Source organism: Saccostrea cucullata, unplaced genomic scaffold (genome assembly GCF_032062105.1).
Source record: "Saccostrea cucullata isolate Sc308-1 unplaced genomic scaffold, CSIRO_AGI_Scuc_v1 ctg14365, whole genome shotgun sequence".
NCBI lineage: Eukaryota > Metazoa > Mollusca > Bivalvia > Ostreida > Ostreidae > Saccostrea > Saccostrea cuccullata.
Window position 1 is genome coordinate 2,418 of NW_026935485.1, and position 16,950 is coordinate 19,367.

General features: G+C 33.3%; 2 protein-coding genes across 4 annotated transcripts; both read left to right on the top strand.

Annotated features, from left to right (window-relative positions):
* The first annotated feature begins 785 nt into the window (after window positions 1-785).
* On the top strand, window positions 786-5,760 carry LOC134242990 (tRNA 2-selenouridine synthase-like). Of its 3 annotated transcripts, XM_062725200.1 has the most exons (4): window positions 786-931; window positions 4,374-4,878; window positions 5,056-5,490; window positions 5,530-5,760. In XM_062725200.1, exons 1-4 carry the CDS (start codon window positions 929-931, stop codon window positions 5,700-5,702), a joined length of 1,116 nt encoding a protein of 371 aa, XP_062581184.1. In that variant the 5' UTR covers window positions 786-928; the 3' UTR covers window positions 5,703-5,760. The 3 variants fall into 3 exon arrangements, with proteins under 3 accessions (XP_062581184.1, XP_062581182.1, XP_062581183.1); XM_062725198.1 differs by having other exon boundaries at window positions 787-931; window positions 5,056-5,760; XM_062725199.1 differs by having other exon boundaries at window positions 789-872; window positions 5,056-5,760.
* A 9,717-nt stretch (window positions 5,761-15,477) lies between these two features.
* Window positions 15,478-16,427, top strand: LOC134242993 (uncharacterized). Its single transcript, XM_062725201.1, has 2 exons — window positions 15,478-15,483; window positions 15,720-16,427. Exons 1-2 carry the CDS (start codon window positions 15,478-15,480, stop codon window positions 16,425-16,427), a joined length of 714 nt encoding a protein of 237 aa, XP_062581185.1.
* Window positions 16,428-16,950: the final 523 nt, after the last annotated feature.

The following is a 16,950-nucleotide window of genomic DNA, read 5'->3' on the forward strand; positions in this document are numbered from 1 at the left end:
ATTATTATCATGTTGTATGAATCTTGGTTACAAGATGACATGCCTTTTTGGTTGTGATAAGATTTTTCAAATAATACCACCAGTATTAAACTTACACCAGCCTTGTTTTATACATACTGGGGAACTTAAAGTGACCTAAGCATATATAAAAACTCAACAGAACTTAGGACAAGTAGTACTCCTTTATAGGTTCAATAAATCATCAACAAAGAAATCACATTTAAAATGCATCATGTTAATAATGGCTTCAATATTTTTTCTTTTATTTGGGAACCTACAGCTATAAAATCAACATTCACTCATCAAATAAACTTAACATTTCCAATGCAAGAGGGATATAACATTTGCATATTCATTATCATTCATGCTGGAGAAATCAATAATAAAGAAATGTGCGGCATCTGGTGAGCGATGCATATGCCCTAAAGAGAGGTTAGGGGTTGGGAGGCGAAACCACTTGACAGAAAATAATTATATCGTTAAAATCAATATACCTTTTACTGGTAATTATGTCTTCTTAAGAATCTTTGCAAAGTTTAAGTTACCCGCAATCTGTCTGCTTTTCATAAAATTTCCCGGATGTATCTTCGTGGCAAAAGGTAATGATTAAATCTTTCCATAACTTATTCGACATCCAGATCAAATAAAATTGCAAAAATACAAATTTTATTCAAAAATATTTTTGGAAATTAATTGACAATAAAACCTTAAAAGATAAACACTTTTAACTATTATCTAGATTAGACCATTAACTTAAAAAAAATATTATTCCGGAACTCGACATCGTACACTTTTTATTTACCTTTCGCAAGCTATTTCCAGTTAAAATTTAAGGAAACTCGGGTTGAAAACTTCCAAAAAAAGTTTCTAAGGTGTGACCTTTGTCTTAAAATTAATTAATTTGACTCATTTCAACGACTCATAATTGATGGTGTGTAAATTCTTTAAAATGAATATTCTATCACGAATAATTTTGGCAAAGTCAGATTTCAGAATAGACAGGTCTATTGACTCTATTCTCATATTGAGAAGTCGATGGCTCGTTTCAATACTCCCCCTCAAGGAGGGGGAGGGGTATTGAAACGAGCCGTCGACTTTTCAATAGAGAATAAGACATTTCTAGCACAAAACCCTGAAAAAAAAACTTTAGGTATATAGCTTGATAAACAGGTCCAGGAAAATCACTATATTCAGCTATATAGGTAAATCTACCTATATAGCTTTATTTACCTATAAAATATAGCTATATTTAGCTATTTTGGAATAAGTGTCTGTTTTATGAAAAGCAGACAAAAAGTCGCATAATGAGGCAGTATTAGTTTTCAACTTTGAAATGGACTGAAAACAATTCACCAAAAACCCACTGTAACGTGAAGCGGTCACCCATCCAAGGGTTAAACAGGCTCGCCGTTGCTTAACTTGCCTGAAATAGAGGGAGACTCTACCACATCACCAGAAAAGCTAGCTCACTGGCGAGGCAGTACAAGTTCCTTATATACTGTCCACTACACTTCCCCCCGCTCAGGGAAGCTTCGACCCAAAGCTTAGCATGAGTTCTCTCTGAGTATCTGGGCCTCTTCAGCTACAGCAACCAATGCCGTTCCCGGACACGAAGTCCGTACTTGGACACAAAGTCCTAGTCTTAGAGCTTCCTGAAGTAGGTCAGAACCTGACTTCAGATACGGCAACCCCTGCCGTCCACAGACACGAAGTCTGTATATGGACACTAAGTCCTAGCTCTAAGACTTCCTGAAGCAGGACACCAGACACCCAGAGTCACTACGCTGCCACCAATTTTGTAACGTGAAGCGGTCACCCATCCAAGGGTTAAACAGGCTCGCCGTTGCTTAACTTGCCTGAAATAGAGGGAGACTCTACCGCATCACCAGAAAAGCTAGCTCACTGGCGAGGCAGTACAAGTTCCCTATATACTGTCCGCTACACCCGCGTATAAAAATGTTTCTCCTTTTGTGCAATTAATTGCAATCAAAGATCTAAAAGTATTGGGGCTATGTATAACAGTTAATCTGTGAGTAAGCAGCTACTTTAACAAAGAAAAGCAGTTTTGAGAATATTGAAATAATTGAACGCATTCATCTTAAATTTTTTAAATATATTTTTAATCTAAAAAGTAGTACTCCTAGTTATATGGTTTATGGCGAAACGGGTCGCTTCCCTTTGTATATAACAGTGTATTCAAGAATGATATCTTATTGGGCAAAATTATTGGTAAGCCCTGAAAATAAGATTGTTTATGTTACATATAGACATTTATTTGAACAGTTTTGTTCAGGATGGCATAAGAACCCTTGGATTTTATGTATTAAGAATATACTTGATAGTTGTGGCTTCTCAAATGTATGGAATGAACAGACCTTATTAAATATTAAATGGCTAAAAGCTATAGTTGAACAACGTCTTAAAGATCAGTACATACAGAAGTGGCGTAGTAATATGCACGATTCGTCTAAAGGTCTCACTTATAGTATCTTTAAAACAGAATTTGGATTTGAAAAATATTTAGCCTTACTACCAAAAAAATTTCGAACAATTTTAATTAAACTAAGAACAGCAAATCAACGTCTTCCAGTTGAGACTGGGAGATGGTTTGGAATTCCCAAAAATGATAGACTATGTAATATTTGTAATAATGGACAAATAGCTGATGAGTATCACTACTTTTTAGAATGTAAATATTTTTCCGAATATAGAAAAAAATTAGGGATGTCAAAATTGTCAATAATTGATATTCGAATATTCGATAGGAATATTCGAATATATTCGAATATTCGATAAAATAAATACATTTTCCATTATTAAATATAAATCTTCACTCTCCTGTCAAGCAGTATAGGTTTTATGCCATTATTTAGAATAAAATCTCGTGTTGAGTTCGGAAAATGCACTACAATTATATATATTTTGTAAAATTATTTAATTGTATACATCCAAAATGTAATGATTGATTTTTAAAAATTCAAAAGATTCCATGATATCTTCCAGATTAATTGATCGTCTTACTAAAGTCTACACTGATAACTCCTACAAATTTATACCAAGCAGAACAATTATCTAACGGTGAAATATTAAAAGCAATTACTTTTTGCTAATTATTATTTCCTGATAATGATTTTTAATGATATTTACATAAACAAAAAGTCTGTGTGTTTACTGTAAAACTGAGTACTTACAACAATACAAGCTGATTGTTAGTTCTGGAAACTATTATACCACTAATTAAGTGAACAAATAAATTAATTACTCTTAGGCTAATAGATACACTCTTCACACCTTTAAGGTAATCCAAGAGGAGTGTTTTTTTTTTTTTATTTTGTACAAACTTGATTCAATTTCTAATAAAACTTGCCTGGTTTTCTCTCTTTTTAATGCTTGCATACTGAAAAACGAATATTCGAATCTCAAATTTATATTCGAATATCAACTCATCGAATGAATATTCGAATATTCGTTGACATCCCTAAAAAAAATATCTTCCTAGTAAATATTGTAATAGACCAAATTTTTTCAAATTCTCAGAATTGTTGTCATCTGCTGACTACAAAGTATTAATTAAACTATGCAGTTACATAAATAGAGTATATGAAAAAGTCTGTCCTCCATAATTATTTATGTTACTTTATTTGAATGTATTTCCTCCATTTCACGTGCATCTTGTATTTTATTTTTTGTATATATTGTACATATATTGTTGAACCTCATGTACCATTGATATGGTTTGAGAGAATAAATTGAACTTGAACTTGAACTTGGTCAACAAGATAATTGATTGGTAATAATTGAGCACAATGCAAGGCAATCACACTTAGTCATGCCTCACCGTACTTCCAGCTATCCAAACAATAGAGATGCATTTTTTGGTTAAAAAGTGTCTATAAGAGGCAATGTTTTTACTATATATGCCCTAGGTTGTTTTTATCAATCCTTTTAAAAAATATATCAGCCATAATTTACATGCGACTTTTTGTCTGCTATTCATAAAACATAATCTTATTCCACAATAGCTAAATATAGCTATATTTTATAGGTAAATAAAGCTATATAGGTAAATTTACCTATATAGCTAAATAGAGTGATTTTCCTGGACCTGATAAAGCCATATAGCTTGATGAAGGTATCACAAATACCTTGATCAAGGTACATGTATTTTGTGTAATGAGAATACTACTGTCTCTCATGAAACTGTAGCTCTACTGGTTTGTATTTGTAACAAAGGAAGGGAAAAATATCCCTCACACTTGAAACTAGGATACAGCAATAAATACAGCCTTAAATCCGGATTTTCAAAGTAGGATAAGTAAAGGATTCAAATCATTTTGATCATATACTAAATCTCCTTTTTTTGCTATTTGCAGATGTTGGTGTCCCCAGCTGCAGGTGGTATTCGCTGCTTTATATTATCTCAGTTCCGTCATTTCTCCAAGTCAAGGCTGCCACTAATAACCACAGACCCATTCCACCCCAATATGAATGAAGTGATTGATGTTCGAACTCTGAAGGAATTCAAAGAAGACCACATTCCTGGAGCAGTAAATCTACCTGTTCTGAGTGACCTTGAGAGACACGAAGTCGGCAAGTTGTATTCACAGGATTCCTTTAAAGGACGGATTTATGGAGCTGAACTTGTGACCAAGAATATCAGTCAAATGATCCATGAATATCTGATAAAGAAACCAAAAGAGTACTCTCCCCTGATTTATTGTTGGAGAGGAGGTCAAAGGTCATATAGTGTTGCCGTGGTGATGGCACAGATTGGATTTGATGTGTATGTTTTAGAGAAGGGATATAAGACTTACAGAGAGAAGGTGAAAGAGTGCTTAAATGAGATGCCAGGCAAATTTACATACAAGGTTTTATCAGGTAGTTAATACAGCAATACACACATAAAGTCATTTTACAATTATGTAGAGATTTTGTTGTAGAATAAATGAATATTGTATTTGTTTGAAAGACATAGAAAATTATTACACTTCTTAATTCTAATTTTATACTAATACTAAATTAGTATTTCATAATATTATTTTATTCTTATTTTAGGACCAACTGGATCCGGAAAAACATTTCTCTTATCCAAGTTGTCTGCTTTTGGTGAACAGGTATTGGATCTAGAGGGCATTGCTAATCACAGGGGATCAGTTCTGGGGGCAGAAATTAATGGAACCCAACCTTCACAGAAATGGTTTGAATCCCAGATGATAGAAAAGCTCCGATCCTTTAATCCGGAGAAAGTTGTGTGGGTAGAGTCAGAGAGTGTTAGGATAGGCAATGTACACGTACCGCGAACTTTACACTCAGAGATGGGGAAAGCACAGCATTTTCGTATCAACCTCCCAATGGAAAAGAGAGTTCAACACATCCTAAAAGATTATCCAGACTATATTGAAAATTTTCAGTTTACAAAACAAAAACTTATGAAACTTAAAAGTTATCACAGTAATTCTAAACTTAGTGAATGGTTTTCACTCGGAGAGAGTGGTCAGTGGCCCCAGTTTGTGGAAGCTCTCCTGACAGAACATTACGATCCCAGCTATAGTTTATCACAGAGCAAGAACTTCAAATCTCCCGCCACTGATTTTTATCTAGACAGTCTTGATCCTGAGCATGTGCAGTTATTTCTTCAGACTTTGATCTCTGATCCAGCAGATGGCGCTCTGTCTGAGGTCAAGGATAAGATGTCTGCTTAAACACATGACCTCTTTTGATCAGTTCCACAGCAATGACTGCTATGTTCCTACAATCATCTGAAAGAAACAAATGAAATCAAATTACATAAAAATTTCTCTTTTTAGCTCACCTGAGCTCTGTAAACTTTTCACATTTTCGACTTCTTCTCAAGAACCGCTGGGCCAATTTCAACCAAACTTCCCACAAAGCATTCTTGGGTGAAGGGGATTCAAGTTTGTTCAAATGAAGGGCCACACCCTCATTCAAGGGGAGATAATTGGGAATAACTGAAAATTTTGTGGCATATTTTAAAAATCTTCTTCTCAAGAACCACTGTGCTTGGAAAGATGAAACTTAAGGAGAAACATCCTCAGGTAGTGTAGATTCAAGTTTGTTCAAATCATGACCCCCGGGGGTAGGGTGGGGCCAAAAAGGCCAATCAAAGTTTTACATAGAAATAAATAGGAAAATTCTTTAAAAATCTTCTTCTCAAGAATGACAAAGCCATAATTCATCATATTTATATGGAAGCATGCTCAGATAGTATATTTTCAAGTTTGTTCGAATCATGACCCCTGGGGGAAGGGCGGGGCCAAAATGGCCGACCAAAGTTTTACATAGAAATATATAAGAAAATTCTTTAAAAATCTTCTTCTCAAGAATGACCAAGCCATAATTCATCATATTTATATGGAAGCATGCTCAGGTAGTGTAAATTCAAGTTTATTCAAATCATGACCCCCCGGGGTGGGGGGGGGGGGTGGGCCAGAATGGCCGACCAAAGTTTTACATAGAAATATATAAGAAAATTCTTTAAAAATCTTGTTTTCAAGAATGACAAAGCCATAATTCATTATATTTATATGGAAGCATGCTCAGGTAGTGAAGATTCAAGTTTGTTCAAATCATGACCCCCGGGGGTAGGGGGGGGGGGGCTAGAATGGCCGACCAAAGTTTAACATAGAAATGTATAGGAAAATTCTTTAAAAATCTTCTTCTCAAGATTGTCAAAGCCATAATTCATTATATTTATATGGAAGCATGCTCAGGTAGTGAAGATTCAAGTTTGTTCAAATCATGACCCAAAGGGGTAGGGTGGGGCAAAAATGGCCGATCAAAGTTTTACATAGAAATATATAGAAAATTCTTTAAAAATCATTTTATAAAAAATAGCAAATCCATGATTGGTCATTGGACTTCTTTTGGATTCAAACTTTACAATAAAAACCATTTTTTACTTTTTCCTAGCCTTAGTGCTCAGGTGAGTGATGTGGCCCATGGGCCTCTTGTTTTCTTTTATTAACTGCACACATTACTGTCCATGGAGTGACTTAAGACTTATTTTCACTGATAATCATGCAGTCTGTTTTTCCTAAGTACTCTACATATTCAAAGTTCAGTTTTCTTAAGGGGCAATATCCCTCTGCTCCAAATTTCACGACTTATTTTTTAAAAATCCAGACATTGATTTTCAGCAACAACTATAGCATTAAATTCAAATGGAAAATAGTTTGAAGTATGAAGCGTTGCTTACTTTTTCAGAAATAAATAATATGTTAAATCAATAAGTTGATGTGAACAAAATTTGATGTGGTAAATAGAAAGATTAATTATTTTTTATCTCACAATTAAATTAGAAATATGAGGTATATTAAAAAATAATATTTACTCTCATACCTTTCTAATTCCCATTAGAAAACATACTGAAGCGCCGCTTTTTAAACCACAATTACAAATTGTTTTCTGTGCAAGTAAAATAACACGCATCCATAAACAAGAGTTATCGTTCCATTATCGCCCTTGAAAATATTTTTTAATGAAACAAAATATTAATTAAATGTTTATAAACAACAATGCATCTGAAATTTCTGTACAATTAAAAGAACTATACTTTAAGAGATAGAGATTTCTCAATTTACACTGTTTAAAGGAACAGAGTATAAATGTTTTAAGTAAATTATTATAAATAATTAATGTACATTCTAGCAATAGAAACTACCGTATATACTCGCCTATAAGTCTATCCGCCTATAAGGCGGTTGTATTTTTTGAGGCTCATTCAGAGGGATTTGCCATTGACCCGCTTATAAGTCGGTAAAATTTTTTGCCAGAATTGTTTTAGACATTTTACATCAATGCACTGTTGTTTATACCTGGTTTTAAATAATTTTCTTTCTCCAAATAACGCGGATATTTAATTTTGAATCATTAAACAAATACGAAATGCATCCTTAAGATAAAGACAAAACTATTAAAATAAGTAAATACTTGTATCTTATACATGTATAATCGTTGAATGGCTTTACATAAGTGAGAGCTTGTCCATCAATAAGTAATGGAAACATATATAAAATGCCACATTTCACTATCCATAAAAATACCAATGTCTATATGACTCGCCTATAAGTCAGACATGTAGTTTAGGACCAAAATTTAACTCCCAAAAAACCGACTTATAGGCGAGTATATACGGTATAAGTCAACATTTGTACCATAGAGTAAGTTTGATTGAGATGACTATATAATGGTTCCCAAGAATGAAAGTTGTGAAATCTGACATGACAATTCACTGAATTTCATGACAAAATGTCTGAAGAAAGTTATCTCTCTTATCAGAAGAGTTTTCTCTCTTATCAGAGGGATATTCCACCTTAAGTATTAAAACGCCATTACATGACACCTATAAAACGTTAAGTTACACATCTAACTGAAATCAGAGAATTATTCTATAGTTCTTTCTCTAAGTGTGATGTTGACATATCCTACATATCCCGCCATCTATATAGAAGCTCCAACTCTCATAACATGTCCATCATTCCATTGGTAAAATAGGAGGTAACATGACTGAAAGCCTGTAAATTACATGTGTTACATCAGTAAAAGCTTGTAAATTATGTGTATTACATCAATAAAGGCCTGTAAATTACATGTGTTACATCAGTAAAAGCCTGTAAATTACATGTGTTACTTCAGTTAAAGCCTGTAAATTACATGTGTTATATCAGTTAAAGCCTGTAAATTATGCGCATTACATCAGTAAAAGCCTGTAAAGAGCAATATATGATAAGCACCTCAAATGGCCCCTTAAAATGAATATATCTTAATTTTACTTTATATATAGTGTTAATTAATTTGCACGTCTATACATGTGACTTTTATTGGTAATTTTCAAAATTTGATAAAAATGCCACTAATTTAGAAATATTATGTCATAAAGTTCACATTTTTCCGCCAATTTAGCATATTTTGTATAAAACTGCTTATTTTCAAGCAGTTTTTCTTCAAGAAACTATTGAGCACAGACCAGAACAAACTTTATATTTTTATCAATGATGTATCCATCAAATACTAATTAGTGAAAGAAAAATTATGTATGTTCTACACTGCGCTCTATGTTTCCCATAAGAAAAAACATTAAGAAAAAGGCATAATTTTGAATTTTTTGGTTAGACAGCAAAAATACCATTATTTCTGATGTTCTTTACAGCCAGTGAGTGCAAATAAATGTGAAAAATATATTGGAAATAATTCTAATATATTATCTTCTACAAAATAAATACAAAATAAACATATCTGAGTATCACTCTAAAATGTTGATTTTTAAGGGGTCAAAATTGGCTCATAATATATACTGGTAGTCCTTTCAAGTGTTACATCAGTAAAGCCTGTAAATTACATGTGTTACATCAGTAAAGCCTGTAAATTACATGTGTTACATCAGTAAAAGCCTGTAAATTACATGAGTTACATCAGTGTATAAATTCAAGTGTTACATTAGTAAAAGCCTGGTAAATTACATGTGATAAATCAGTAAAAGTCTGTAATTTACATGTGTTAACTACATCAGTAAAAGCCTGTCAATTACATGTGTTACATCAGTAAAAGTCTTGTTACATGTGTAACATCAGTAAAAGACTGTTATGTACTTGTAGTACATCAGTTAAAGCCTGTCAATTACATGTGATAGATCAGTAAAAGTCTTTAAATTATGTGTATTACATCAGTAAAGGCCTGTAAATTACACGTGTTACATCAGAAAAAGCCTGTAAACTACATGTGTTATATCAGTAAAAGCCTGTATATAACGTGTTACATCAGTAAAAACCTATAAATTACATACATTACATCAGTAAAAGTCTCTAAATTACATGTGATATATCAGTAAAATCTTTGGAGTTATATGCATTACATCAGTAAAAGCCTATATATTACATGTGTTTTATTTTTAAAAGCATTTTAATTATATGTGTTGTTTCATTAAAAGCATTTGAATTACATGCAAAACCCTGTAAATTACATATGTTACATCAGTAAAAGCCTACAAATCACTTTTGTTTTATAAGTAAAAGCCTTTAACTTACATGTGATATATCAGTAAAAGCCTATAATTACATGCATTACATCAGTAAAAACCTACAAATCACATGTGTTATATTATTAAAAGCCTGTAACTAACATGTGTTACATCAGTAAATGCCTGTCAATTACATGTGTTACATCAGTAAAAGCCTGTCAATTTCATGTGGTAATCATTAAAAGTCTGTAAATTACAAGTGTTACATCAGTAAAGGCCTGTCTATTACATGTGTAACATCAGTAAAAGTTTGTAAATTACATTTGTTAAATCAGAAAAAGTGTGCATTACATGTGTTACATCAGTAAAAGCCTGAAAAATAACATGTGTTACATCAGTAAAAGCCTGTATATTACTTGTGTTACATCAGCAAAGGCCTGTCAATCATGTGATACATAAGTAAAAGTCTGTAAATTACATATGTTATTTGAGTAAAAGCCTGTCAATTACATGTGTAACATCAGTAAAAACCTGTTTCTTACATGTGTTACATCAGTAAAAGCCTGTAAATTACTCATGTTACATCCGTAATTACATGTGTTACATCAGTTAAAACCTGTGAATTACCATCGTCTGAAGCCACGGCCTGGATTTTGCATTAAGCTCCCTCCAATGATGGGAGAGGATCGTACATTTGGGCTGTGGTTTGCGACAGTGGTGAGTTACATGTGTTACATCAGTAAAAGCCTGTAAATTACATACATTACATCAGTAAAAGCCTGTAAATTACATGTGTTACATCAGTATGTAAACGGCATGTGCTATTTCAGTAAAAGCCTGTGAATTACATGTCTAACATCAGTAAAGCATGTTCATTACATGATTACTTGTGTTACATCAGAAAAAGCTTGTAAATTTCATGTTTTACATCAGTACAAAAATCAGTGGCATCATTGAAACGTCTTCTTCTAAAAAAAAAACCAGTCGGCCAAGAAAGATGAAACTCATGTGAATCATTGTCAGGTACTGTAAATTCAAGTTTGTTCAAATTATGACACCCCCACCTGAGTGCGGGACAGTTCGCCCCAGCCAGGGGTAAGGTAAGCTACAATGAGCGAAATCTTTTTCTCAAGAACAGCAAAGATGTGATTGGTAATATTTATAGGGAAGAATCTGCATTCATGCATGTACGTTAGTGTAGTCTACTTGTGTGCCAAGTTATATTGAAATCAGACAAAAACTGTAGGTGGAGTAGCGTTTTGAAAAAAAATGTTTACAATATGAAAACCATATGTCCTGATCAATAATCCAGATCGAAGTAAAAAAAAAACTATAAAGATTACATGATCAGTGCGCACTGGTCCCTGCTGACAAAGCAGCTAGGTACATATAACATTATTGTCTTCGTTTGTAAGGCTAATGATATGAATTGTATTTTAGAAGAACTTGGAATTAATTCTACAAGTATATATCCAACTTATACTAGTACTAATGGTTTCCTTTCTAAGGAAAAAAATCTTCAAAATCATATGACAGTTTTGAATACTTTTAATATCCCAAAGAACCAACATGATTTTAAACTACCATATATTAGTATATATTGGATTCCGAAACTTCATAAGAATTCTTACGAATAAAGATACATAGCTAGTTCCAGTAAATGTTCAATCAAGCCTCTTTCTTTAATCCTCACTAATATATTAACGGTAGTGAAGGCGAGACTTCAAGAGGACTGTGCAACAAAATATTAAAGAAGTGGTGTGAATCAGATGTTGATACTCAAAAATTCCAAAGAACTTTTGGACAATTTGAAATCACAAGATTTAACAAAAATCAACAGCTTATAAACTTACGACTTTTCAACTTTATACACAACCATTCCCAACGGCATTTTGACATCATTGAAAGTTGTGTTTTCAATAAAAATAAAACTCGTTTTACTTTCCTGGTCATTTGAAAATTAATTTTGTTAAAACACATTCTGTCAGCACACACAAGTACTCTGAAGTTGACATCAAAAAGATGCTTGAGTTTTGGACTGACAATATCTATGTGGTTTTTTGGAGACCAGGAATTCCGAAAATCTATTGCAATTCCCATGGGTACCAATTTTCTTAAGAAGAAATGTTGTTGAACAAATGAAACATATGGAGAAAACGAATAGTATTCTAGATCAAAAGTCCATAAAACAATACAAAATAGGAGCAGAGCGGACCCTCAAAACATCAGATATGGGAGCAGGTGCCATGGATGATGGAGGAGTGAACAATATCTGCCGACCGGGCACCCCCGCTGTGTGCTCCTTGTCATGATCAGGAAATAACGGAAAAATCCCTCAATTCAGTGTATCAATAATGGACTAACACTAAGTATGAAAAACGTCAATCAGCATTGGACTCAATGATGAATTGTATTAGCTGACATGATTAAAAAAAATAATTCATGAAAATAAATGCATGAGTCAGGAAAAATAAAACTTTTGTGGAATCATTGCCATGTAATGTAGATTTCTTATTTGCTTAAATCACTATCCCCAAAGGCAGGGTGGGACCACAAAATGCGATCAAAGTTTTACATAGCAATATATAAAAAAAAACCTTTAAAAATCTTCTCAAGAGGGGTTTATTCGAATCATGACCTCCAGGGGGTAAGGTGTGGCCGCAATGAAAGGTCAAACTTACGGTGAAAAAGTCACAGTCCAAAAAAATGTAAGCATCCTTTGTTAGTGTACTCTCAATTTTGATCATACGTATACCCCTTCTCCTTAATTGATCAGGACCACTTATACATTTAACCTTTTCAATACCCAACTGATTTTTGCTTTTCCCCTAGCCACAGTACTCAGGTGAGCGATCTGGACCCTTAGCCTCGTGTTTGTTTATATTGAATAATTGTTTGTGTGTGTGTTTGTGAGAGAGAGAGAGAGAGAGAGAGAGAGAGAGAGGGTGTGTGTGAGAGAAAGGGTGTGAGGGTGTGTGTGTGAGAAAGGGTGTGAGGGTGTGTGTGTGAGGGTGTGAGAGGTAGGGTGAGTGAGTGTGTGTGTGTGTGTGTGTGCGTGTGTGAGAGGGTGTGTGTGTGTGTGTGTATGAGGGTGTGTGAGGGAGGGTGTGTGTGTGTGTGTTGTGGTGTTTTTGTAACTGTACCATTTTTTTTGTAATCAGACCCAAAGTACACAAGGACTGGATTATTATTATTTTTTTAAATAACATTTTTTAGATGCCATGCACGATAACATTATACATGTAATTTTAAACAGAAAAAAAAATATAGGCCTTGGTGTAAGATACCTAATTTTGAGGGATGGAGGGGCCCACAAATTGAATTATGACTACAGCGAAATCAAACATAAAATACAAATCTATTTTTATAATGCTTTGTTCATTCATTGTTTTAAAAATATTAACCAGGGTTAAACAATTTATTGAATCAAATACTGGTATATATCATGGTAGATAGAATTCAAAATTTCAACACAGAACCAAGCCTCGGGGATTTTTTATTTGAATTTTTATTTTGTAAATTATCGTTCTAATACAATTTGTTCTACATGAAAAATCCCCAGATAAAGCAAAGTAAGTATTTAATAAACATAAGTAATAAGAGATTATATGTGTTCAAACCATTTGTATAGTATTTATACAATAAAATATGTTCAAATCAAGAGATTATTCAGAGCTCATGTCAATAAATGTTAAGGCAAAGTCACATACATGCATTAACCTAATAAGCTACTACATGAGCTCTGCATCCTTAGATGCAACATTTATGCCATTTTGTTCTGAAAGATATTACGGTTAATACTTAGAGGTGGACTTGATCTTACTTTAAACTACTCATTATATAGAAAATATGTTATTATTACTAGTGGTATAATGGTTATCAGTATGTTATCTGAGTAGCAAAGGAGGGCAAATTAATTATCAATTAATCTTTAGTATATGTCGTTATTTTTTAACGACAAATATTTATAACTACAATAATCATGGTCATATACAAACAACAAAAATAATAAAAAAAAAAAAAAACAAGATGTGTTTGTGAAACACTGATGCCCCCGTATGGCAACATTGTGAAGACTGAACATTTCTTAGATGCAAATTTAATATATTGGTACCCAAAGTAGGGTTTCCTAACTGGAAATACAATTGTAAAACATGAAAGCCCTATCACCATTTGTTCCCAAGTTATGGCAAGGCTAAGTTTTTTTCATAAGTACAAAAATCTTAAAGATCAAGGTCAGAAGGTCAGGGTTATTGGTATCCAATGTAGGATCTTTCTACAAAGATCACATGTTTGAGGTATAGAAACCCTAGTCCTAACCATTCAAAAGTTATGACCAAGGCTAAAAATATTATATTAGTAGGTTATACTCCAAGATCAATGTCAAAAGGTCAAGGTTTTGGGTATTGAATGAAAGGTCTTGTTACAAGAATTACATATATGAAGTATGAAAGCCCTAGCTCTTACTCTTCAAAAATTATTGCCAAGGTTAATGTTTTTTCATAAGTCCGGAAATATCCAAGGTCAAGTTTAAAAGGTCAAGGTTATTAGTATCCAATAAATGCCCTTGCTCCAAAAAATTTAAATGTGAAGAATGGAAGCTCTAGCCTTAACCGTTCAAAAGTTATGGCCAAGGTTAAGATTTTTTAAAAGTATGTCAAACTCTAAGGTCAAGGTCAAAGGGTCAAAGGTCTTGATATCAAATGAAAGTTCTTGTCACAAGGATTAAAAATATAAAGCATTAAAGCACTAGCTTTTACCCTTCAAAAGGTATGATCAATGTTTATTTTTTTTAAAGTAGGTCAAATTCCAAGGTCAAGGTCAAAGGTTAACGTTCTAAGTATCCAATAAAGTGTCTTCTTACAAGGATTACATATGTGAAGTATAAGAGCTCTAACCCTTACCGTTCAAAAGTTATTGCCAAGGTTAAAGTTTTTTCGTTATTACGTAAATCTCCAAGGTCAAGGTCAAAAGGTCAAAGTTGTTGGTATCCAGTAAAAGATCTTGCCACAAAGAATGTATATTTGAAGTATAAATGTCCTGGTATCTACTGTTCAAAAGTTATGGCCAAAGTAAAAATTTGAATTTTTTGTGTAAAAGTTGGTCAAATTCCAAGGTCAAGGTCAAAAGGTCAAATTTGGTGGTACCCAAAGAAAGGTCTTGTCACAAAGAATACACAAGTGAAATTTGAAAGTCACAGCTCTGCTAAATTAAAAGTTATGGACAAGGTTAAAGTTTTTGGGGACAAACAGACAAACAGAGAGACAGACAGACAGACGGACACGACAAAAACTATATACCCCCGAAACTTCGTTTACGGGGGCATAAAAACAAACAAAAACAAACAGTTCATAACGATATCCAATTAAGATATTACTGCATGATTGCACAAATATTTTATTTATAAACTGAAAGTACAATTAATATAGAGATTTTCCACTTCTAATTATAGATTTCAAAGTGAACAGGAATGTTATAATATTTAAAATGTCTTTGTACAAATGGCTGTAAGTAGAAAACCCAAACTTGTACATACACATATCTATATAACTATAATCATTACAGGCTACTTAATGTTTCTTTATATTCTAAAATTCTCTATAAATGTAAGTCAGATATGTTACAGTAAACGTGTTAATGATGAGCTGTATGATTTTGGTATAAATATATAATTACAAATTAAACTGATTAATTGTGAAATTAAAAATACATTTTTATATTCATTTTTAATGTTTTTGTCCAGGGACAGCGTTTATCAGAGTCTGTGTTTAAGGGACTGTGTGTCAAAGTGGGGTCCTTTCAAGAGGTGATCATGAGAAGAGAATTGATGGACTTCGGGGAACTGATAACAAATCAAGTAATAAACACAAGAGAAGAAGAAAGTATGATGATTAGTGGGAGTACCAGCGAAGGATTCAGGCTACAGGGGTCAGATTTGGACTTAATGTTTTGGCCAAATGACCACATCGCTATATGGGACCTAGATCAGGCTAAGAAATATGACTTAAATAGAAAAACACTGATTCTCTGTGATTGTTCCGATAGCCCACCAGGATTTGTTTTACTCGAATTACTGACATCAACACACAAGGAAAGTGTAATGAATGCATGTATGAAAATAAATGACAGACTCTACATATCCAGTTCCAGATATAGAGAGATCACATGTTCAGAAGTTATACCTAATTCTACGGAACATGGTCCCTGTGGTAGTGGTGTTATGGTAGGAACAGAGTATGACTATGCCCATTGTTTTGTCTGTGATTTTTGGCCCCATCCTGCCTCCAAATGGATAGACAGGTGTCACTCATGGCCACCGCCTTTTATTGTTGATGATATAGTCAGAAATGGATGTCACTTTGTAGCAATAGGACACAAATTAGGAAAACACACAGACAAAGAATGGAGAATGTCATTCTCTTTGGCAGAAAAAAAATTGTATATTCAATGAACCATTGCCAATTCTTAACCTATGGGTTACTTAAACTGTTCTTAAAAGAGTCTATTAATGATGGATTAAGGGATAAAGATAAATTGCTTTGTTCCTATCACATGAAGACAGCAGTTTTCTGGGTGGTACAACAAAACATAATACCTAATTGGTGTCCTCAAAATCTCCTAGGGTGTTTCTGGGTATGCTTTAAACTTATACTTAAATGGGTGTATGAGGGGATATGTCCAAACTTCTTTATTCCAGAAAACAACATGTTTCTGAGTGGTATTTATGGTGAAGCACAAAGCAAATTATTTCTTAGGCTTTATGATTTGTATGAGAAGGGTTTAGTATCACTGCTTCATTGTCCATCAATCGGGTCTAGTGTTTCAATTGTCGTTCAAAATCCCAGACAATCTGTTGATACAGATAAAAACATGCTGATTTCCAGGATTTTGTTTGAATTAAATCTATTTCGGGAGATGTATCTCACTGATCTACCAGTAGATACTATTCACTCATGCATTAGGTTCTTTAGTGC